The 22541-nt window shown below is 43.7% G+C and overlaps 3 protein-coding genes and 1 long non-coding RNA gene across 5 annotated transcripts; 1 reads left to right on the forward strand and 3 right to left on the reverse strand.

Moving 5' to 3' along the window:
* The first annotated feature begins 7361 nt into the window (after positions 1–7361).
* On the forward strand, positions 7362–9360 carry LOC136539444 (SUMO-conjugating enzyme SCE1-like). Its single transcript, XM_066531402.1, has 5 exons — positions 7362–7591; positions 7688–7771; positions 8547–8699; positions 8783–8896; positions 8987–9360. Exons 1-5 carry the CDS (start codon positions 7523–7525, stop codon positions 9047–9049), a joined length of 483 nt encoding a protein of 160 aa, XP_066387499.1. The 5' UTR covers positions 7362–7522; the 3' UTR covers positions 9050–9360.
* Positions 9361–10113: 753 nt separating this feature from the next.
* LOC136539445 (uncharacterized) lies at positions 10114–12815 on the reverse strand. Its single transcript, XM_066531403.1, has 6 exons — positions 12482–12815; positions 11799–11926; positions 11432–11493; positions 11266–11323; positions 11044–11187; positions 10114–10745 (listed from the first exon to the last, which is right to left on the reverse strand). The coding sequence occupies exons 1-6, from the start codon at positions 12753–12755 to the stop codon at positions 10398–10400; spliced, it is 1014 nt and encodes a 337-aa protein (XP_066387500.1). The 5' UTR covers positions 12756–12815; the 3' UTR covers positions 10114–10397.
* Positions 12816–13822: 1007 nt separating this feature from the next.
* Positions 13823–14712, reverse strand: LOC136539446 (putative expansin-A30). Its single transcript, XM_066531405.1, has 2 exons — positions 14559–14712; positions 13823–14454 (listed from the first exon to the last, which is right to left on the reverse strand). Exons 1-2 carry the CDS (start codon positions 14710–14712, stop codon positions 13823–13825), a joined length of 786 nt encoding a protein of 261 aa, XP_066387502.1.
* A 1415-nt stretch (positions 14713–16127) lies between these two features.
* LOC136539447 (uncharacterized) lies at positions 16128–22293 on the reverse strand. Of its 2 annotated transcripts, none has more exons than XR_010779667.1 (7): positions 22029–22293; positions 21890–21941; positions 19511–19650; positions 18112–18183; positions 17132–17889; positions 16638–17046; positions 16128–16541 (listed from the first exon to the last, which is right to left on the reverse strand). It is a non-coding gene; the product is annotated as an uncharacterized lncRNA (long non-coding RNA). The 2 variants fall into 2 exon arrangements; XR_010779668.1 differs by having other exon boundaries at positions 18112–18195.
* Positions 22294–22541: the final 248 nt, after the last annotated feature.

The raw sequence follows: 22541 nt of genomic DNA on the forward strand, positions 1-22541 counted from the left end.
CTCAATTCATATGGGTGAAGAATGGACTCTATCTATGATGATTGGTCTTCACCAAGCTTATAATTGGACTTCACATGCTATTAGAGTAATGAATTGGAATCTATGTGACTATCCTCTACTCTAATATAGCAAATGTATCATTGTAATGTGCATGATCATTTCATCCCTTACTAGCATGCGGTTAGTGCATATAGTATATGCTTATTAGGATCATGCATGACAAATAAAAATCTTTGAAATTCATAGCCTACCACTATTGCTTGAATGATTAATTGATCTAGTGGTTAGTATATGAATTTGTTCATGAGCAAGTGAACCCATATACTTGATTTAATTTGGATTGCTAATAGGTGACAAGTACAACATTGGCAAGATAACCCTTGTAAGAGGTGTGAAGAAGCTTGTCATTGGTTCAAACCGGACTTGAAAGTTCAGGCAAATCAATTTAGTTCAAGTCAACTTAGAAGCCCATGATAAGTAACAAGAGTACAAGAATAAGACAACAATGCAAATGGATATCTAGTTTGTTTGTTTCAAGTGGTATCTAGACTCAAGCATTTTATCAAGAATTCACAAGTGGTGTCTAGATCAACTTACAAGTGATATTATATAAGTGGTACTCATGAATATACCAAATATTCAAGAAATGGTTTTTATTGACAAATCAATCATACACGTGGTATCACATCTCTACACATGGTATCAATCATACAAGACGGTGGTACCACAAGTGATCCTCAACCTTAAGTGATCATCAAGTGAAGAATGCATCCCTTATCAACAAGTGGTACACAAGCTCAAGATTATCAAGTGTTATGACCATGTTTGGACATAGGGGGAGGAGTCTCACTACAAGTGGTATCAAGGTCACAAGATCCTACACATGGTGTCTAAAGAGCTATACAAGTGGTGTCCATAAAAAATGCAGGATTCAAGTGTCAACCATCTATCCCTAGAGCAACCCTTTGTATCAAGAGATACACACCTTTTATGGAAATTTATGACAAAGGGGGAGAGATTAAGACAAAGATATTACAATTGGGGATTTGGACATGGACAATGGACAAAGAGGGAGCAACATTGAAGAATAGAGAAGGATCAAAATTCTTAGACAAGAAAAGCACACAAGTAGGGGGGGGCAAGCTTATGAACTTTGATTGATTGCATTTGAGATGTGCATATTCTTGTGCTTGCTTGCATTTGCATGTCTTTAAATTTGAAATGCATGCTTGTGTGGTGTATGCTAGTGATAGAAGTTGAATGATGATTTGATAACTAGCATGCATAGGATGGTAGCTAGACTTGTATTTCTACACATGGTACTAGAACCTTTCTTATAATGTTGATCTCATGGGGTTTCTAGTATTTTGTTGTCTAGCTACGCATGGTGCTAAGGGTGGTGTTAAAAGTACAACTCCGATTGGTATTTTAAAGGTTTATTTTATACACCTTAGCACTATTTGGTAGTAATTACTCTCCTAGAATTCCAATCTATACATATGTGCAAGCTTTAAACCAAACACACTAGCACATATGTAGGGGGGAGCTAATAGTACCATTTTGGGTTTGTGGTACTTATCCAAAATTATTTACACATGGTAAAATTGCTTGGGCAAGCAACATGAATCCAAAAGTGCTTAATTTCTATATCTTTGTAGAGTTGTCATCAATTACCAAAAAGGGGGAGATTGAAAGGTCTCTAGTTTGGTTTTGGTAATTGAGTGACGACCTAGGTGGACTAATGTGTTTAAATTTGAAATACATAGGTGATTAGTCCATAGGTACACTTGTGTGAGCAACTCATGCCATGACGGTTAAGATGGCTTGGATTTGTTGCAAGGCTCACACATGTGATGAAGGATCTCATTGCATATGAGACATGACACTGAGTCATGTGACTAAGGTGGAGAAGATCAAGACAAGACCTAGCTTGATGGACTGGTTGCAAGCGTGAAGATCGAGTTGGAGGCTTTGGAGCGATAGACCATATGGCGGTGAAGCTTGAGCAAGACTTAGCGCCGATGGACGAAGGCAATGGTGAAAAGCAAGTGAGGTCAAGATTGATGAACCAACAAGGCCACGTGATGATATGAAGTGGATCATATAATTTGGTGATTGGTTGGTGCATGTATTGCATCGACATCAAAGGAGATGGAATGGAATGCACAAGTCAAAGGTATAACCTAGGGCATTTCATTTTACCGGTCAAAGGTTGTGTAGAGAAGTGCATGACCAGGTTTAGGATAGATGGCCATACTATTAAGAGGAGCAAACTTGTTTGCATATCGGTCATCTAGTGCCACTTGAGCGATCTAACTTTGCATACGTGTTAGGATCATGTGGCGTTGAGAAAAGAGTGCTAATCCTTTGGAAAATGTTTATAAAAAGCTAACACATGTGCACAAGTTGGTGAACACTTGGTGGTGTTAGCACACTTGCAAAGGAGAAGTCAAAAGGTGAAGAAAGGAGGCGAAACTAGGCTCGGAGTGGTGCCCCGAGGGCACCGCCACCCCTGTCCGGTGCACCGCCACCCTTGTGGCGGTGACCGGCTGGAGAAGGCCAAGAGGAGCTGGTGCTAGGCCTGGCACCGCTAGTAGTGATGTGCACCATCCCTGGGATGGTGGTGCACCACTAGGGTGTGTCCGGTGCCACCACCGTGGGCACCGCCCCTTTATTCCCGAGAGCAGACAAGTGGGGTTAGTCATCGAACAGGGCACTGCCACCCTATGTCCGGTCCCACTACCACTATTTTTCCAGAGAGGGGTATTTCGGGTGACTGGCTGGTGGCGCCACCCCTAGGGCGGTGCCACCGCCACCCCTATCCAGTGCCCATGATCAGTCAACCTAGCCATTACATGACCGTTGAAGGGGCACCGCCACCCCTAGGGTGGTGCCACCACCGTCATGTCTGGTGCCCTCGCATAAAAGGGATCTTTGCTCCAACGGCTCTATTTGGCTTGGGGCTATAAATAGAGGTGGAGCTTGGGCATTTGGCTGGTTGAGCACCCTTGGGACTGAGTGTCCATGCTTGGGGAGTGCTTGGGAGCCCTCTAACTCACTTGTGCTTGATAGTGATCATCCAATCGAGTGAGTGAGCGATTCTAGTGTGATTGCACCATGAGGTTGCATCAAGTGGCACTAAGTGATCGAGTTGCAAGCTGGTGGTGCTTGTTACTCTTGGAGGTTGCCACCTCCTAGATGGCTTTGTGGCTTATGACTCCGTTGAAGCACGCGAGAAGATTGTGTGGTGCTTCGGAGGAGGATTTGTGAGGGGCATTGTGCTCACCCCGTGGGGATCACAAAGAGCAACTCTAGTCGAGCGTGTTATTGAGCTACCCCTCACTTAGTTTGTGAGGTTCTTGTGGTGTCCAACGTGTGGACGAGGTTTGTGCAACACCTCTTAGCCACCAAACCATCAAGTGAGCGGTCAACACAACGGGGACGTAGCTTGGTAGCAACCAAGTGAACCTCAGGAGAAAATCATTGTGTCAACCTTGTATTCTATCGGTTTGCATCCCCATTACACAAGCTTGTATTTACTTTCACATACATTGTGCTTGTGTAGTTGCTCTTGCAATTAGTTAGCTTGTGTAGCTTGGTAGTTACATTCTTTCTTGTGTAGCTAGAAGTAGCTCCCATTGCGTGACTAATTTGGTTTGTGTAACATTGTTAGTCACATTGCTTAGTTTATGTAGCTAAGTAATTTGTGCTCTATAATTTGGCATTGGTTGCCTTATTTCTTGAGCATTGCTAGTGAGCTTAGGAGTTTTGTGCTTTTGCTTACTAGTTGTGTAGGAGCTCCCCGGTGTGCAAAGTACTAGTGGTATAGGTTTATATGACCTTGCTCCTAGAATTAGTTAGGTGAGCTCTTGCTAACCCGGCACCTTTTTTCTTAACTAGGATCTTTTATAAAGTGCTTGAGAACTTAGAGGGGTGTAGTCTTGGCTAGACTGATAGTTTTAATTCCGTATTTGTTTCGGTTAGCCAACGCGATTAATTTTAGAAAGAACTATTTACCCCCTCTCTAGTCCGCCATCTTGACCCCACAACAGGTGGAGGGCCAAGGGTGTCAACTTGCCCCATAGGGCATGGTGTTGGGACTTAGGCTTCGGGTTGGATGGGGATGCTAGACCCTGTGATAGGATTGAAAAGGGCTAGTCTTGTCTGAGCTGGTGTTCAAGCAAGACGTGTTTCTGTGTGCCCAGCTAGGAGTCATGGATTCGTGAATCCCCATTTCATTTCAAATGGTACCTGCTTAATTGACTATGCTATGACACCATAGTAAGAACTAGAACAGAAAAGTAAAAAGATTATGATTGCTTACCACATGCCTGAAAGTAGCATAGGTGCTCACCTAGATCCCATTTGGCACAGCTCAACTTCATCATTGGAGCTATTTTTTTGGAAAACAGCTTTACAAGCAACTTTCTCTCTGAAGTTGAGTAGTTTTGGAAAAGTTGTTTAGCAAAACAGCTCCGCCAACAGCTTCATGCATGACTGAGAGAGGGAAATGAGGAAGAGAGCTGTGAAAAGCTACTTTTTCAGCTTCACTTCTTTCCATTCCTTTGTGCATGAGAGCATAAAAGAGGAGCTTCACCGTGCAGCTATTTTGAAAAAGGATGTTTGGCAAAAAAAAATAGCTCATGAAATTGTTGGTGAAGTTATGCCAAATGAGGCCCTAGAATGGTGCATAGTTTTATAGAGTAGTTTAATTTATGGTTTTTCTAGTTACAATTTAGTTTGAACTCTTAGAATTAAGTTTGATTAGACACTCAATTCACCCTACTTAGGTGTTCATAGGATCTTTCAGTGACTCAAAATGCTAGTTCTTCATAATTTAATCCGAGACATGTTGTTCTTAAAATATTAGTATTTTTGGTTATTAAAATAAAAAATCTCAATGACTTTCATCCTAGATACAAAAAAGAGAGACAAAAAATAACGGTGAATTTGATGTAGTACATCTTCAATGTTGGTATTTGTTGATGGGAAATAGTCAATATTATTTTTGCTAGAGGACATCCTTCAATTTTGACAATTGGCTCTTAGACACTATACCCTTAAAATAATTTTGTTAGGAGTAGATGGATCAAAATTAAAAGTGACTATTATGCCCCTAATTATTATATCATAACCCTTAATAGCTATCTTAAAAATCCATATCTTTCGCATATGAAGTTGGATGAAGATGAACTAAAGTTCAATGAAATCTATAACCTTGTACTTGATAAGTTTTAATTTTATATTATTTAGAGTGCCAAAATTTTATTTTTAAATTCTCAGCATTTTAAATTCAAAATTAAAATTTTCAAATGACCTCAAATGTCTATGCGTCACCTATACAAAAGTTGTAGTATAATTTTATAGTTAATAAATTTTTTATCCAAAGTCATTTAGAGTCCTAAATATTTTTTTTATTTTCTTAGATTTAGAAATTCAAAATTTTGATTTTTCAAACAACTTCAACTGAAGCCATTTGAAAATTCTAAATCTCAAATTTTGAAATCTAAGAAAAACAAGATTATTTAGGACTCAAAATGACTACAAATAAGAAATATCAACTATAAAGTTATAAATTATATTGATAACTGCAACATTTGTTTAAAACCGTGTCAACATCTGAGGTTGTTTGAAAATATTAAATTTTGAATTCCAAAATATGAGAAGTTAAAAAGAATTTTTGGCACTCTAAATAATTGCAAATACAAACTTGTTAACCACGAAGTTGTAAATCTCGCTGAGTTCTACAATTCTGATATAACGTTCGTCTTTATCCAACTTCAAATGCATACATCATGTTTATTAATAACTATATAATAGTAGAATATAGTGTTTACGTTTAAATTTTCTTCCACCTACTCTTAAAAAATATTTTAATAGATATAGCATCCAAGAGCTAATTGTTATAAGTAAAGAGTTCTCTAGCAAAGATTAATTTATATTTATGTTCTATATCTCTTATAATCCTAAACCCCAACTACAACTCTATCTAGATATGCAAGACATCCACACCAGCGGTCTACTAGCACGAACAATTATGACACTTATCTATTCATGCAAGCAATACACGTCATTATGCCACATCACCCACTAAAATTCACTCGTGATTCCTGCAGCAACGCGCTGGGTATGCTTCTAGTATTAGTAAGTTTATCTACATTGATTTATCAAAAAAAGTTTATCTACATTGAAAGATGTTTCACACAATTTTTCACCACTCCACTAGCACGTACAATAATGACAATTATGTATTCGAAAGCAATCCACGTCACTATGTCACATTATTCACTAAAGTTCACTCGTGATTCTCGTAGCAACGTGCGAGTTATGCATCTCTGAAATTTGTCTACATTGAGGGCCTGTTTGGAATGGAGGATCTTCACAGAAATTTCAAAGGAATCGCCTTCCTCTATTTTGCTGATGTCATGTAGCGTTTGGAATGGAGGAAAGCAACTTCCATGTTCCAGAGGAAAGGATTGGTCTCAGTGGCAAAACACAGGAAAAAAAGAATCCAATCCAACCCAAGGGAATCGTTGGCACTTGCACAGCTCTCTGCTTAACAAGAGTGCTTACCTTGAGCACTCAGGAGTCATTAATGGTATCATGGACCGAGCTGTCTCGCGCTCTCACTGTCTAAAGAGCCCTAGAGTGCACCCCCAAAGACTAGCAGTAGCCCACCCTTCTTGATTGTTGCCTGTTCTATTTGCCATGTGCTATAGCTACTAGCTTCTTGATTGGAGAGATCGAGAGTAGAGATAGCAGAACAGAGAATAACTACAGCCATGGGAGACAGGAGGGGGAGGGGGAGGGGGAGGGGGAGGGGAAGGATAGAAGAGGATAAAGACGTATAGTGGACTGTTGGTGCGTGAAGAGCCTGTGAATGGACTAGGTCTATGGACCAGACCTAACTAGTGATTGAAGAGAAATTGTCACCTATACAAAATCATTTATACGCAGCTCTTAATTCAGAGAAAATTATTGTGTGAAATGTTATTTTATTAGTCTTATTTTTCATATTCCTATGTTATAATTCCTGCGTTCCAAACACCTCTTCTCACATATTTTCTGTGATTTTCCAATCCTCTATTTTCTCACTTCATATATCCTTATTTCCTGTGTTTTTTTTTTTTTTTTGTTCCTCTGATTTCTTTTCCTCCATCCCAATCAGGCTCTGAAAGATGTTTCACACGATCTTTTTTAGTTATTAAAGAAAACGCAACCACAGCACATCTGCTCCGGCTCACCAACTCTCTGATATACGTTTACTCTAAAAAGGACTCTCTGATACGATGGACCCACTAGGCCACTACCTCGCCGCCAATAACCAATCCCTCCGAGTCAATCGTGAATGTCAAGAACAACTCTTTGAAGGATAACAAAAATAAATGAATGAACAAGAAAAGGGGAAAGTAACGAGGCGGTTTGTCATTGAAGACTCCTCGAAAACCAAACTAACCCTTCCAATTCCAATCCAAGGGTGCGAGGAGAGCTGCTAGCCGCCGCCGCCGCCGCCGCAGCCGCCATGTCGGGAGGAATCGCGCGCGGCCGCCTCGCCGAGGAGCGCAAGGCCTGGCGCAAGAACCACCCCCACGTCCGTGCCTGACTTTCGATCCCCTCTCCCTTTGTCTCTATCTCTCGTGCCGCCGCCCGATTCAAGTCTCGATCTGATCTCCTTCATCTTCTGCAGGGTTTCGTGGCGAGGCCAGAGACGCTAGCCGACGGGTCGGCGAACCTCATGGTCTGGAACTGTACCATCCCCGGCAAGCAGGGGGTAAGCCCCGGTAACCCGCTGGATTCGATTTGACCCGGTTCGGTAGTATAATTGTAATCAAGCTCGATAGGATTTTTAGGGAAACACGATGTTGCGATGTGTGCATCAACGCCCTTGTGCAGTTTTGCTCCATGATGAATTTTAATTATTTTATTTTATTTTCCCCACACATGGTCTATGGTTTTTATTATTTCTTGACTGTATTGCTTATTGAATAGCTAAGGATTTCTATATTAGGAACTGTGCGTTCTACTTCTTTTGATTCAAATACAAGCTAAAAGAATTACTAAGACTTTTCCTCACACGATTTGCCTTTTAAGTGTTTCATTATCGTTTCGAAGTTGGAACGCATGGTAGAAAGTTGGAAAATCGTGTTGACTATGTATTTCTTTTTTGTCCCAGTGATTCATGTCAATAGATTTAGAATACCAGTGTGTTGTAGGAATTAAGAATTATATGCCACCTCCACCACTCTACCAACATGTAGTCACATTGGCATGCTGTTTTGTAGTGGTTTCTAGCTCCATAACTCCGTGATATTCTTTTCATCCCCTGATCCTGGCAAAATGTTTGTTTGTTCCTATTTTGTAGCATGTATGTATGTGTACTATTTGTAAACAATCTCGAAACTTTGATCTACAGTGTCTTTTGCTGATTACTTCCCAGCACTCTGGAATGTTTTCAGGTCCAGTGTCCATTTTGTTTTGACTGATGTACCATTTTACTTTGGAACCTTACATTTCATTTGTTTCTAACTATCCTCTCTTCTATGCAGACTGATTGGGAAAGTGGGTACTACCCACTTACCCTTCATTTCAGTGAAGACTACCCAAGCAAGCCTCCCAAATGCAAGTTCCCACAGGGTTTTTTCCACCCAAATGTTTATCCTTCAGGAACAGTCTGCCTCTCAATTCTCAATGAGGATAGCGTAAGTGTTCAAACTGTATTTCACAGGCTTTGTCTAGCATTATGCCTGCTGAGAAATTTTCACTTCTCATTGTACAATTTCAGGGTTGGAGACCTGCTATCACTGTTAAGCAGATTCTAGTTGGAATACAGGACTTGCTTGATCAGCCCAATCCCGCTGATCCTGCTCAGACTGATGGTTATCACCTATTCATCCAGGTTCGAAAGAAACTTTGATCATTCGGCTATTTGTTTTTCCTTTCTCTCGAGATTAATCAGCTTTTCTTTCCACCAAACCAAAAAATGCAGGATCCAGCAGAATATAAGCGACGTGTTCGTCTGCAGGCCAAGCAATATCCTGCTCTGGTCTGAGGATGTTGGCATACTAAGAGATCCATGATCCATCCTGCACATCCGCATAGTAGTTGCAACATGTTAAAATTATGGTCTCAATTTGGATTTGACAAGATATAAGTTGTTTGGAGGATTGCCCAGTGTAAACCTGAACCTTTTATGATGTGTGGGGGTCCGGTATTGGTAGCAAAAACCGATTCGTTTAATGCTGTAAGTGCTGCGGCCACTGATATTTTGTCTATTTAACTTAAACTATTTGTTGTGTTGGTAATCTATCTTGAAGACAAATGTTTTGTCTGTTATCAAAGAAAGTTATCTGCGTTTGTCTATTAAGTTGTACCTTTATAAGAACATGTTATTTAGTGATTACATTGAGACGACATATAGCATGTACAAATCTACAATGGCTAGGACATGCACACAATACAGAAACGACACCAAAGGCACGTCACAGCACTAAATATCCGCTAGATATCGGTTCATTTCGATCGAGCGTGAAGCACCTTGATGTAGGACCCAGCTGAATGATAAAGCCAACTTTTCTTACATCCATTTGCTTCTCACTAAAGCTAGACACGGAAGAAAAAACGTGGACCACTGGGTGCAAAATTCAGCACCCTTGCCAGGGAGTTGCGTCTCATTATCCTGTAGTCTTAACTCCTAAGGCCTTGGTTGTAGCCCACATTGGCTCCACCGTGGCCCAAGTATTCAACAACTTCTTTTATTATTGTAAGCGATAGGCTAGGTATATGCATTATCCTATACTTGATCAAGTTTAGAAAAACACAATAATAATTAGGCTGACATCAAATCGGCATGATTAGATATATTTATGAAATGTAGTTTCATAACTTATCTATTTGATACGCTTCTTCACAAGTATGATCAAGCTTAATATAGCTAACTTATGCCAAACTTAGATTCCTTATATTCTAGGACATATAGGAATATAGGATGCGTCGTCTTGATCTTATGCTTTGGAAATTCCTGCACTTGTCATTCATGTCCATGAGCCGCCCAACCATGACAGTACATGGCAGTTGACGGGTTTAAAATTTCACAATAAATTTTCATGTTGCTTTTGAAAGTGAAGCTCAATTTACATCAACAATGCTCGCGTCAAACCCTCTGCTCCTCATGGATGGGGGCAACGCGCGACGGGCCAGCACAGCACGTGCTAGCTCTTCGAGTGAAATGAAACTACGAAAGCACGTCCTAACTCAAATTACATCATAATATATAGTTAATTGCTAGCTGCCCAAAAGTTATATGCTAACTGCCTTCCCAAAGTCATCACTGCCCTACATCATCACTGCCCAAAGTCAAACTATAGCTAACTACTGCTAATTGCCCATACATGCATGGATCACTTGTTGTCTGCAGTGGGGGCGTTGAGCTTCTCATCCATAGCATCCACCTTACTGAGGTCGCCGACCTGCCCAGCCACAGCGTCAAGCTTCTCAGCCTTGGCGTCCACCTTCTTACTGAGGTCGTCGACCTGCCCAGCCGCAGCGTCAAGATTCTCAACCATGGCGTCCACCTTCTTACTAAGGTCGTCAACCTGCCCAGCCGCAGCGTCAAGCTTCTCAACCATGACGTCCACCTTCTTCCTAAGGTCGTTGACCTGCCCAGCCACAGCGTCAAGCTTCTGCATGATGGTGGCAACAACCTTTGCATCCAGGGCTTCCATGAGGTCAAATGTGGACTTGGAGACCTATGGAAGAGAAAGTTAATTAATTAGATGTTTCAATAAAGAACAAATGTGGACAGTTTAGACATTCGAAGTGTTTCCACTGAAATTATTCTCTTTTTTTTTTGCGAGTCCGCTGAAATTATTCTCGTAGAAAAGTATTCTACAAGCTGCCAAAGCCATCATTTTACAGAATGCCAATGTATAGATCACAGATGCTTTTAATAGTATACATCAAAAGTAAAGTAACATACAACTGGGTTTTAATTTTTTTTATGGTTCACAAAACACCACTTTGATACAAGTAGCAACAGTTAATTACCTCTTCACAAAGTGGCTCAAGATTGAGGTCCTTTTCACTGACTTTTCTGTAAACCTTATTCGCCGTCTTCTTAGCTTTAACCTCTTGGTCAGTTTCACTTTCTATGTCAGTCTTTCCTTGGGATATGTTGGTAACTCCATCAGGCTGCAGAGAGAGAGAGAGAGAGTGACATCAAGATGGCTTTTTACTTCAATTTTTGTTTCATTCGATTCGTGTGCGCACCTGGATAAAACCTCTCCAGCCACATTTAGATCTAAAACAGTTCCATGTTGCATTCATACTGAAGAAATGACATACAAGGAACGTCAGATGATAGTTAGATCCTGAAATATATAGCTAAAGAAACAACAGACCAACAAAATCACATATTCAGGTGTGGACAACTCACCCGTCCCTTCGGATGTAGACACTGAGGCTCAAATCCCCCTTACCCTTAGATCCACCATTGCACTAGCGAACAAAAGGAAAGTTATACTTCATTATTTGTCGCTAGATAGCTCAACGATCCAAAATGCAATGGATCGCTAAAAAGAAATAATACACCAGTATTGCGTGTGGGTTGAAATGTTATCTTGAATCAAGTCAATTTGAAATGTTGAATGGATGGTTTAGAGATGCGTCACCTCTGGGGAACAATTTCTTATCATTCATGTCTTAAATCAGATAGACTGCTTGGTTATAAAGCTAGATATAATTCATGAAAAGACAGTAAACTGGAAGCAGCACAAAGGTTGTAAAAAACAGATGCTTCATACCTGTGGGCACAACATGCGCTGAAAATTTCCAAGTTTCCACTGCTTGGGATTAATACCTTCGTTTTTCAAGTTCTGAATGAGCTGCCCAAGTCTCTCCTCAGACGAAGCCGTGTAGTTTGCCGAATGAACTGTAATGCAAAAAAAAAAAAACACATCGCATCGGTTAAAAAAGAAATATGCTTCTGCATCCAGTTGTTATAAGCAGAATGACAATAATTAAATTAAATTGTAAAAAAGTAGATCCTAAGTAGAGGAGAGCACCGAAACTGCAGAAACATTGAAATTCTGAGGCATAGTCTGTGCGTATCACCAATTTTAATTTATAATATACGTCAAACAGGCTAACACCATTTAACTTAAAGTTCTAAACAAACATTTGAGCACGTGCATTGAGCTGTTCTGCTACAAGTCCAATAGGAAGTAGTGGAGTTTGAAGCTTTTTTTTTTCAAGTGTGAGCTCGCTTGGGGCCATAGAAACACAACACTTCTGAGCTATAACGAGCGGCCAAAGATACGACCATTGGCAACGAAATAAATAAAACTTCAAACATGGAAAAATTACCATCCTTTCCCAGGTGCTTAGCTCCCAATCCAAAGCAGTGACACACGCAATCACTTATTTAATTGAAAAAAAGGGACAGACACAGAGCAACGAATGCTCCACAGCTGGCACAGCGCATTACCGTTCCTGGAGCGCAGGGGAGCGGGGGCGTACCGCCGCGCGTCCGGTGCGCTGCGCACACAGCAGGCCACCTCGGGCCGCCTGGGGACGCGTCCCGGCGAGGAGTGGAGCAGCCGGATGCGGTGTCCCCCAGCGGCGGCCATCGACGCGGCGGCGACGGGGAGGCGGCGGCGCGCGGCGAAGAGGAGGCCCAAGTCCCCGCCGGACGCGGCGGCGGAGGACGAGGCGGAGGCGGCCATGAGGAGCGGCGAGTGGAGGGACGGCCGCGGCGGCATCACGGAGCGCCGAGAAGGTTCCGGCAGCCTGGTTGGTCAGGGGGTGCGGGCGGAGCGGAGCAGGGGATGAGGGGTTTGGGGGTGGGGCCTTGCCGCCTTGGTGAAGAAGAGAGGGGCGCGGAGCGGAAGAGGGCGTTTTGGGTTTTGGACATCGGCCGCCGCGCGTGTGGCGTTACGGGGGTTTTGTGCCATGTCTTACGGGCGGGTCCCGCTGTCTAGTGAGGGATGGTAGGCACCTCATGAATGAATGAAAGATATCTGCTTCCTGTCAGAATTTTTGCTACGTTTTAGTACTATATATTTTTTCCTATTAGATATGTGCCCGTGTATTTCACTGGCGTCACAATTTTTTTGAATTAAACTTCAGTAAACGGAGGCAGACCTGTGAGTTCCGACAACTTTATATGGGATGCGGATATATGGATCCGGTCTTCGTGTCGTGACTAGGTAGGACGTGGATGTGTGAGCTTAAAGTGGAGTATAATTCGTTTCGGAGGGGGACGCGTGAGTGTAGATCAAGATTTGGTATCACCGTCTAGGTGATGACTTTTGTTCGGCTGGTACTAAAGTCGGCTAAATCTGTTTTTGTTGTGAGAAAAAAAAATACCGTAGATTCTAGCTGATAATTTAGCTGATAAGTTCAAAGTGAATAGACTCAAAGGTCTTTTTAGCGTAGAGATTAAAATATATAGGATGCGTCGCCTTATAGACAGTACATGACCACAAGCTTTTGAAATTCGTGGACCTGTCATTCATGTCCATGAACCGCCCAACCATGACAGTTGACGGGTTTAAAATTTGACATTAAAAATTATCATCTTGCTTTTGAAAGTAAAGCTCAATTTACATGAACAACGCTCGCGTCAACCCCTCTGCTCCTCATGGACGGGGGCAACGCGCAGCAGCCAGCACACACAAGTGCTAGCTCTTCGAGTGAAATGAAACTACGAAAGCACGTCCTAACTCTACGAATTTTGAAATGAAACTACGAAAGCAGAGCAGGAGCAGAGCAGATCGTTGGCAGCCCCTGCAGCTTCAGTCGCAAATCGGCGTGATCTGTCGTCCTCTCAGGAGAAGTTCACGCGGGCCTCGTACGTGAGCCCGAGGCACCAGTTGGCCGGCGCGACGTCGGTGGCGACGATGGTCTGCCGGGTGGTGTAGGAGGTGACCTTGAAGCTGAGCGCCTGACCTCCGAGCTGCGCGAACGCCTGGTACGCGGCGCCCCAGTTATGGCTCATCCGTATCCACGCGCTGGAGGCGCCGGTCTTGACCCACATCTCGACGACGTCGCCGGCGCCGCCGACGTTCATCACGTACGCCAGCAGCCAGTAGGGGTTCCCCTGGAGCGCGAAGCGGAGGCCGCCCCTGCGCACGCAGGGCACCCGGCGGTACATGACGGGCACGATGCCCGCGCGCCACTGCGCCATCTTCATGAAGGCCGGCTTGGAGAGGTCGAAGTGGGTGCGGGGCGGGTTGCACCACCCGCCGTTGTTGGAGTCCTGCGCCCAGTTGGGCGGGCACAGGTTGGTGGCCGTCACCGTGATCACCGGCGAGCCGCTGTAGCACCAGGGGGACCCCGTGCACCGGATCTGGTAGCACGTCCCGCACCCGTACCCGTCCTTGAACAGCGTCGTGCTCAGCGCCGCCGTGTCAGTGCCGTACCCGGTCGCGTACAGGTTGCCGTACCCGCACGCCCCACCTGTGGAAACCGTCGGACGCCCCGGCCGTAAGAGAAATGACAAATGCATGCCAAGAGGAAACGAGCGTGGCAGTGCAATGCCGGCCGCGATGTGAGCAACGTACCCATGGTCTCCGCTGCGGTCTCGTCGCCGTAGAACGTGGCGTGCGCCGGCGTCCACTGCATCGCCCTGAACCTCGCGTTCGCCGTGGTGGCCGCACATAGCAAGGCGATGATGACAAGGGCCAAGAAGGCTGTGCCTGTGGAGGGAGAAGCCATTACTACTCTGTTTTGTTGCTGCTCGTGGTGTTGTGCTGTTCTTCGCTTAAGGCAGTTGAGCCCTGCAGACAATGCAAGGGGCGACTGTATTTATAGCTTGCGCTGGATCAATCAGAGAGGAATCCGGTGATGATTGGGACCAACACATTATTCACGACGACCTCCCGCAAATCGGCAACGACGTGCACGCACACCGGTGAGGCATGGAGATTGGCACGGTGCACCGGCCATACGTGCGGGCAAGAAACAGGGCTGTACCCTGATATTCTATCGGTTTTTTGCCGGCACGGCTGATTGGATGTTGCGAATGTGTCTTCTGACTGAAAATTTTAACGTGTTATGTCCTTTTAGAATGGGGAGAATGCTTTTTCGTGTATTTGGTTGACATTTGGTTCGGACTCTGGGCTTCTTGAGAATCATATAGGGAAAAACAATTCCATCTTATCCAAAAAGTACTGGAGGGAATTTCAAAACAAAAAGTACTGGAGGAATGTAGCATAATGATTTAGTTACAGGACATTATAAATAAATATGGTGTTCATTCCGGCCGATAAGGTCTGGATAATGATTTGATCTTTTATTACTTGGTGCTGATAAATGGTCAACCCATGTTGTGTAGTGCCTTCTTTTGCTGTGTGTGTGGGGTGTGGGTGTGGGTGTAGGGGTGGGTGGGTGTGGTGGGGGTAGTGGAGATGTGTAGTGTAGTGCTTTTTCTGTTGTGCAGAGAGTGAGATGGTTTCATCATTCATCCTAGTAAGATTGTGTTTAAATTCAATGAATAAAGTTTAGGGACGTCGTATCGAATGTCACATCAGATGTGACTTATGAGTGTTTGGATAGTAATAATAAAATAAATTACAGAAGTCTTCAGTAATCTGTGAGACAAATTTATTAAGCCTAATTAATCTGTCATTAACACATGTTAATGTAGCACTACATTGTCAAATCATAGACTAGTTAGGCTTTAAAAAAAATCGTCTCATAAATTAGTCGTAATCTGTGCAATTAGTTATTTTTTAGTCTATATTTAATACTCTATGCATGTGTTAAATATCCGATGTGATAGAAAGTAAACTTTGTAGGAGAGAAACTAAACAACGCCTGATTCTAAGTCAGCCCAACATGAAGGCCGGTGTGCACCTGCAGTGCCCGGTGCATTCGCAACAACTCTGCTGCCATGAAACAAGAAAGCAAGAAATTTTCATTCTGTTCGGCTGCCAATATTTTGGCTGCGCTGCAGCTGCTGCTGATCAGCCCAGCCAATAAGCTGCAGGCAACTTTCAGCACCAGCCGAAATGCAGCAGCCGAACAGCTAAAAGCCATTTCAAATTCAAGCATCTCAATTCAAATATTGGCGCCAAAACCAACGAGCCATTCAAATTATGGCGCCAAACAATAGAACTCATCACATTCTTATATGTAGCCCAACTCCAACCTCTTAGAAAGGCAACTCAAGACAGTTTACTGTTCAATACAACAGCTCAATACCGATTACAGATTACAGTTCAATACAACATATAGGCCAACTCCAACCTTTGGCAACTAAGTTGAACCAAAAGCTGAAACAGTTCACTACAACAGTTGAAATTACAATTGAATACAACAATTCAAACTACACATCATTACAACATATTACAATCTACATATGGCCCAACTCCAACCTTTTTCAAATGGCATACATGGAGCATTTACAAAACCTGTAGCCATTCCGAAGCCACATATCGAATAGCACAAAGAAGGCACAGCACTCACCAAAAGCTCGGTCCAAATCTGCAAACTTCTTCATGCAATCCTCTACTCCACGTGCACCTTTGCCGTTGCATTATTACCTGCAGCCACACAGATTGTCATAAACTAAATTACAGCACCACTCATTTTCTACATCTATCAATACTTGTAGCACATAGCAGCCTCAGTGTACATACATGTGCACTACATAGCCCATAGTCCCATAGCGATCCAATCTCGCACTTCTGACATATCTTCACTTTCAACTGATGCCGCCCATGCTGACAGGTTGTAATCTACAGCCCTATGAAGGTTCATCGCCGCAACCCATTGTTCATTTTCGCCCTCCACAAAATTGTGCAGAGCAAAACATGCAATTACCACCTTCACTTGCTTATGTCTCACATAATTTGGGACTCCTTCCAAAATGTGCCACCGAGCTTTCAGCTTCCCAAACAACTGTTCCACAACATTGCGAAGCCTTGAATGCTGGTAGTTGAATTTCTCCATATATCCTTCCGCCTCTCTGCCTCTGAAGTCATCCAGATGGTACCTTAAAATATCCTGCACGCACGGCGTATCCAGAGTCCACTAGGTAGTATCTTCCTGCAATTCATCAAGTCATTTCACCCATTACTCACAAAGGTACTCTTACAAACTGACAACGTACTCGACGATAATGCAATCTTACCTGCTGGGGGATGCAGGTAATCTGGTCGCCCCATATAATACATTAGAACTGACATGTCATGAGAAGACCCCGTCGATCCCGCACCAACATATGTGAAAAGCCCGTCCATGTCCACTATCTCTAACACATTCATGGTAACTTCTCCTTTTCTATTCATGAAGTCCAACTGTGACTTGCGACTAACTTTCACTTTGATGTGTGTTCCATCCAAAGCCCCTATGCACCCATCAAAGTAGGGTCTGAATTCGTCGAACCTAAGATGGATTTTTCTGTACTCCGGATCCTTTACCGCAATAGTCGTCTGGGCAAAGGAGTACATGGTGTCTGCAACCTCACCCATCTTCTGACTAACTGTGCTCAAACCCCTCCCAAATCTTTGGGTTATTTGTCTAGTTGCCTGCTTTGTCGCACACACCCATAGGAACATAGCTAGTGACTCATACGACTCCATGTCTTGTGAACTACCCAGTCGATGATACTGCACTAACTCATTGTGCAACTTCATGAAACAGTGAGGATACATCCAAAAGTTCTCGAAGCACTTTCGTTCATTCTACAAATTTGCTTCCACCCATTGCCACCCGATCATGTCTTCGAATGGGCACTGAGGATTCGTCACAGGACCTCTCCTAGAAAAAGCCACAACAGCAAGAGCAGCTCCAAGACCCGCCAACTTGACAATTTTTGCCTTGAGTTTCTTCTTGGCCCCATCACTCAAAGTTGTGCTCACGCTTGACTATTCGTCGGAATGTTCAGTGCTGCTCATTCAACAAAATATTTATGCGACATCAGTCACCTACACCTCGTACTCAGTCACCCGCCAACGTGTGATCATACCATTGATCTAGATCCACCAATTACTAAACACTACTAACATTACTATCATAATATGTCCGCTACAAATTAATTATTCCAGTGCAAGCAATTCAAACAGAACACCACTACAACATTGAAAACTAGTCCTCCCCTATTGCATTTACCTGGATGCTACATTTGTAGTTCATTATCAGGCGTCCCTGCTCCTGGTGAGTCTACGTCCCATCATTGTGGTGCTGATGATTCCACTACAAAATGTAACTTTAGATCCCATACACATCCGACAATAATAATAATAAGCTCACATTAATAAATTTGTAGCGGAGGCAAAGATTATTACTACACAGGGCGGCTGAAGTTAATTATGATGCAGTACATGAAGAACAAAGAGTTCATGCCAAATGCTCACAGTACATGAAATGAATTCGAACAAGCAAACACACATCGATTGAAACATATGAACACACATGCAAAGAAATTAAACGAAGGATGACTAAACATCAGCGTTGCTGCAGTTCCATTTGTCTACTTGTTTTCCCAGTTAAAGTTGATCCAAGATAGTTGGCCATCGGGTGTTTTCAGGGTTAGGAACGTCCTACGGTTGAGTTTCTTCTTGTATAGGTACGTGGCTTTCAGGAACTCCTCGGTCCCCTCTGGAAAACCATCTTATTCTAAAATCTGACGCACTTGGTCCATCTCCACTTCCTCTCGGCTGAGATGTTGATCACCCGATGCCATCTCTTTCACGGTGTCTGAGATGTCTCTCACGCAGTCCTCCAAGCTGGCACTCTTCTTTATCCTGTGGGCTGTCAACCACCTGGTCCCTGGTGCGCCTTTTGGACGACTGACCAACACTGGATCCAGCTACGAAGTCCTGTGACATAGCTGCTGGAGTGGCTTCGGTCATTAGTGTCGGTGTCCTCTCACGGTGTCCACCGGCACTGAGCATTGTGCCCCTATCTCTGGGGGTGTGCTCGTACAGAGTTTCAGTTCGTCAAGGAAATCCGGTGGCGCCCCGGGATCCTCACCTTCCTCAGTATTGTCCTGCAGGTGAACAAGTTAGTATTCGAACCGTACATGTCATTGCACGAGCAGACCCAAAGAATAGATGAAAGGAATTACCTCTTCCTCTTCCTCGAACAAGCTGGGATCAGCTATGACACCTCCAGTTTGGGGGTCACGTCTGAGTCCTGTATGGGTGGTATGGTCGCGCCAGGTGAAGTATTGTCGCCGCATGGCCGATAGCTTGTTCTGCAGCTTCTTATTGGGCAACTGAAGGCCGCGGTACACATTTCTCCATCCCAGATTAGTTAAGCCCTTCTGGTTGAAGTTTATTTTGTTCTTCTTAGCAATGCAAAGGTCTAGGAAATTTTTTGACTCCTCGGGTTTCCAATGGGCCCAGTCGTTGGACGTCTGTTCACAATGCCTCGACATCTGTACCTAGGTGTAGTTACTATGACGGTGTACTTACGCTAGTTGTATGTGGGGGTACAGTAAAGAAATGGTCATGATGCACAGAACAAATAAACAGTATTAGTAAGGAATAAATATGAGTACACTTGCCTTCTCAAGCAGCTTCGCGCGTTTGGAACGCCAGTAGTAATGCCTGGCTTTAGGTGGTGAGCACAAGGAAGAGGACGACGGTGCCAGTGTGGGCACCGTTGCGCAAGAGCCGTTGAAAACTTGTTGAAACCGCTGAAAACCTACAACGAAAAAGGACTAGTGAACATGACAGAGAATAGGAAAAGGCTGGTTCGTGCGTGTGCAAGTAACTAAATCGTTGTTTAAGTTTTTTTCTTTCTACTAGTTGAAGTCCCTTTGTTTGTACCTTGTTCAGTCCTTTTCTTTCTACAATAAGAAGAAGGTGTCTAATACAATAAGATGAACGTAAGTAGCTTACTGCCACCTAGCTGATAGCTCTAAATGTTTATGCCAATGCACCAAGACAATTTGGTGGCATCTGTATAATTCTCACCAGATTAACGTACCGAGAGTCTCCATTGTAGAATCCAACAATCTTACCTTGTTAAACAGTGTAGGGACGTCTAACCTTCAGTGACAGAAGCTTTTATGATGGACTCTGGAGGTATGGTAAGAGATCTGGTTGGGGGACTCTATTTCACAGTAAGGGTGATGTATATCATGGGACATGGAGGGATGACCTTATTCATGGAAAGGTATGGCAGTATGTTACAGTTGCTTTCCAGGCCTTGACCGCCAAGGGCCCAAGGAGCTAGGGGGCCCAAGAGCATATAGGTAATTAGTAGATATAATTTCTTATTTGGCATAAGCTTTCAAAGGTTGAACAAACATCAGCCCATACCATACCATACCTACCTATTTCTATTCTACCGTGCAGGCCGCGGATCGAGCGAGGAGCTAGCGTTCGTTTTCCGCCGGCGCCGGCGCTTCCTGTTCTTGCTCATCGACGTGGACGCGCTATTCTTGCGTGGAGATGCCGACTCACCTGACCTGGTCGCCGACTCGCCGACGCACCGCACACCGGCACACCGCCGTGGTGTCGCGACAGCGCGAGCTGCAACTGCATGCAAGGACGGCGAACAGCAGATGCGATCACAGTAAGCAACCCCAACATGCCAATACCCATGACCGATTAGTATTTTCCAATTTCCATTTTTTTACTTGGACCTCTGGAAGCTAACGCTAGGGACATTACCGAAGCCTATTTTTTCTTATTTGTTTAATTGTTTTGTGTATGCGCTTTACTTGTACAGAGGTAGGGTTATAAAGTTCTAATTCAATGTATTTATTTAGATACTTATTAGATGCTGCCAGAAAAGTAAAATATTGGGAAGAATGTTTTGGACCACATTGATCTTTATATTGTTCTTAAAGATTTTGCATCAATAAATGCCTAAAGACAGTTTTTTACGAGGCACTGAAGCATTATATTTTTATTTGAGGTAATCATAACAATTATTGTTCTTTTAATTTTCTTGTTGTACTATCGTTATCTTTTATACAAACTAAGTATATGCTACAAATCAACTTTTATTATTTGGTCTTTACATAGTTCAATGGGTCCTCATCGTCTTGCTTGCCCAAGGGCCCTTAAAATTGTAGAGCCGGCCCTGTTGCTTTCATCTTGCACATCAAAGCTGTGAAATGGACACACTAACAGAGTGCTTTTCAGATTCACAGTCTCTACTTTATATACCTATTAAGCATGATTGCCATGTGCTTAGAGCTATTTCTTCAGCATCTTTTATATAAAGACCGTTAGTCTTGAATTCTTGATTATAACCTATCAAGCCATGAAATATCCAAGCACCTTAACTTATTCAAGCTGCAAGTTCTGAACATTTATTTTATATCAAGTAGGACAATGTAACACTCTTTACACTCCATGTGATTTACTTTCTGTTTGACGAAAAAAAGTTTGATTTACTGACTTACTCCCCACCCACCAAATCTAGGGCTGGTACTATTTTCACAGCGGTGACCGCTGGTTTGCAAATTTTTGGAAGGGGACGGCTAATGGCGAGGGTAGATTTTATGCCAATAATGGGAGTATCTTCTTTGGCCATTTCCGAAATGGATGGCGCCATGGGGAGAGCCTGTTGGTAGATGCAAACGTATCAAGGTTTCTTTCGTCTATTTCGTGTTCAATGTGTTCCAGAAAGAGTACATTACATGATCTGTGTATTCTTTTGACCGAAAAGGGGGACTTGACTTCATAATTGATCATGATTACAGGTGGATTGAAGTTTGGGCTGACGGTGTACTTATTGACATAACTAAAATGGAGAAATAAGGTTCAGATCTAAATATATTTTGCAGATATATTTCTAAAACTTTGCTTCTCAGATGGTAGGGGGCTACGCTTCAAAATCTCAGATGTTGCAAGGCACTCTGGTTCGGAGCCTCTCCACTGTACACGCAAGAAAGCAAAGGAACAAAGCTAAGAACGTGGATCCATACCTCAAGAACAGCAAAGACGGACTGGAATGTATGAGACACAGATTGACAGATCCTGGAAGACAGAGCGAGAGGGAGGGATTAGCAGGCAGCGAATGGATTCACAAAAGCAGAGAAGAGGAGAACGAGGTGGCGCACGAACCGGAGGGAGAGACGGGGGATGAACCGGAGGTGTCCGGTAGATGTATAAGGGCTCTACGGCACAGGCAACGACGGTGTCGATTCGGCAGGGAGGGCGGAGTGGGCCGATGACAGTGACAAGGCGGGTCTTCAGGTCGAAGGCCCGGACGACTTGAGAGGGATGCCGCCGCCGCCACCGCCCGTGTCTGGACGTGAGGAGAGCGACTGCGCGAGGGGAGGAACCCTAGATGGGTGGCAGCATTTGAGAGGGCGAGCTAGCGACCGCCGTGTGCCGAGCCTCCTTGAAGGTCAGCCGAACGGTTGCACATGGGCTGCAGAACGGCTGGGCTGATCAGCCCATTCAGCAGCAGCCCAACCAGCCAGAAGCACTGAGCATTGTGGACAACCGTAAACGGACGGACTCTCATTGGCTCGTCTCATGCAAGGGCATATGCTATTTTTAGGATAGTCGATTATTTCAAACCATTCCAATCGTTTTTACAGTCGGGAACTCAGGATGTAGTTTCGTATCAAG

This window comes from Miscanthus floridulus, chromosome 2 (assembly GCF_019320115.1).
Source record: "Miscanthus floridulus cultivar M001 chromosome 2, ASM1932011v1, whole genome shotgun sequence".
In the NCBI taxonomy this organism is placed as follows: Eukaryota; Viridiplantae; Streptophyta; class Magnoliopsida; order Poales; family Poaceae; genus Miscanthus; species Miscanthus floridulus.